Source organism: Cetorhinus maximus, chromosome 6, assembly GCF_964194155.1.
Source record: "Cetorhinus maximus chromosome 6, sCetMax3.hap1.1, whole genome shotgun sequence".
Lineage (NCBI taxonomy): Eukaryota > Metazoa > Chordata > Chondrichthyes > Lamniformes > Cetorhinidae > Cetorhinus > Cetorhinus maximus.
Genome location: NC_135884.1, coordinates 99,350,667 through 99,352,835, shown reverse-complemented (window position 1 = coordinate 99,352,835; position 2,169 = coordinate 99,350,667). Strand labels below are relative to the sequence as shown.

Below are 2,169 nucleotides of genomic sequence, written 5' to 3'. Positions count from 1 at the left end.
GGTCACTAAAAAGAGCGGTGATCCCCTGAAAATAATCGGAGTAAGCCACTTATTAGTAGTCTCTAATGAATACTGCCGAGCAAGCCTTCCATGAAAGAGGCATAAGTGAAATTGAACGTAGAACATGATAAAGCAATTGTTTTTGGAAAGTCAGTAGATCTGCAGTTTACCCAATTAGGGCATTATTGCATCCCCTTAACAAAACCTGACATTTCTTCTCTAATCAGGATGTCTAAAAAAATATTAATGGCATCAGGTGATAAGAATTCAAGAGAAAAAGCAAATTTTTTAAAGTTGCAGATAATTTACTCACCCTTCATGTCACAGGTTAAAATCCTGCTAAAGGATGCAGATGTTGCTGATGATGAGTATACAAGGCTAATTGAAGCAATTAGTGAAAAATGTGACATGTGAAAAGTATCCGAGGACGTTGCCATGTCCCACTCGTTGATCCAAGTCGAGTGGAATGCCTGAGGTGGCGGCTGCGGCTAAGGGCGGTGCATCCCGCAAGATGTCGAAGCAGTCGCTGGCTAAAGTCACCAAGAAGCCGCCCAAGAAGCAGAGGAAATCTCGCCAGCAGAGCAATTCCACTCACGTGTACAGGCTGCTGACCCAGGTCCACCCTTCCACCAGGATCTCGTCCAAGGCCATGAGTGTTACGAATTCCTTCATTGTTAACGTTTTCGAGCACATTGCCTCCGAGGACTTGCACCTCATTCACTACAAGCGCCACACTATCTCGGCCAAAGAAATCCAAAGAGCCGTCCATCTCGTGCTGCCAGGGGAACAGGCCAAACACGCCATCTCCAAAGGCACCAAAGCGATCACCAAAATTCACCAACTCTGTTTAGGTCGATCATTCTAAAGATTATTGGCACGAGCTTAATGAAGTAGTAGCCATGGATTTAAATTTATGGGACAAAGACGGAAACATTTTCATTTTACATTTTATAGACATTATAACCAGATTCAGTCTTTCTGCATTAATATGTGGTAAAGATAAATGGGCGATTGTAGATAAAGTCATGGAAAAATGGATAGGGAACGGACTTGGAGCACCAGTTAAGTTTCTGACTGACAATGGGGGGAATATTTGCTAATGATGAGTTTAGAGACATATGTGAAAACATGAACATTGTGGTCATGAACACTGCAGCTGAAAGTCCTTTCAGCAATGGAATCTAAGAAATCATGCAGTGATCGATGAGATGCTCCATAAGATCATAGTCGATCAACCAAACTGCAAATTGACAACTGCCCTGGCATGGGCAGTCCATGCAAAGAATTCACTTCAGATGGTTAGCAGGTATAGTCCTTATCAACTGGCTTATGGGAGGAATCCCAACTTATTTTCTGTTCTGTGTGACAGTCCCCCTGCCCTAGAAGGGACTACAATTAGTTTCATTTTTATCTGCACCCTTGAATACTTTACATGCAGGGGGAAGGGCATTCATCAAGGCTGAAGAAAATTCAGGAGAGATCTAAGGCATTGTATAGGACTGTCAGAAATAGACTTTAATCCTGAGGATTTAGTGTATTATTAAAAAGGTCATAAAGAATGGAAAGGTCTGGGTAAGGCGATAGTGTGTAACGGTAAGACAGTGGTTCTCCAACATGGTAGTCAAATGATTGGGGTCCATTCATCATGGTTAATTGGTATTTATTACAAACTTTCAGACTCTGAGCAGTTAATAGAAGGCAATGAGGCACCCTGTACCTCTCATACTCATGTGTTTACATTTGTGAAGAATGGAATACAGTAGATCAGGGGCCAGGTGGCAATAGGCAAAATGATTCTGAAGACTATTGTATTCAAAGGACAACTGCCTAGAGTGGATAATCAGGTGATGTACATACCAGAAGGGTCCAGCGAATGGAGGGATGTAACTATTGTAGGGAGAATAGGGGAAGCTACTGGCAAGTTCAAATTTTGGCTAATTGTCCAAGATGATGGAGAAGAAGTAAGATCTATGGACTGGCAGAATGGGGCAAAAGAGTGAAAAGCAAGATAACTCTGAGTTCTCATAGTGGATCTGGGAGTGACTCTTGCACTAGGAAACAATCACGTACCAGTGATAGAACCTCAGATCATTGGAGGGAGATATCCTATGGTAGTAGCTCAGAAAGACATCAAAATGCAAATAGAGGCGGTAGCTTGACTAGATTGTG

At 42.3% G+C, this 2,169-nt stretch overlaps 1 protein-coding gene across 1 annotated transcript; it reads left to right on the top strand.

Annotated features, from left to right (window-relative positions):
- Positions 1 to 466: 466 nt before the first annotated feature.
- LOC144682301 (histone H2B type 1-L-like) lies at positions 467 to 865 on the top strand. Its single transcript, XM_078544776.1, has 2 exons — positions 467 to 616; positions 689 to 865. The coding sequence occupies exons 1-2, from the start codon at positions 467 to 469 to the stop codon at positions 863 to 865; spliced, it is 327 nt and encodes a 108-aa protein (XP_078400902.1).
- The last annotated feature ends 1,304 nt before the right edge of the window (positions 866 to 2,169 follow it).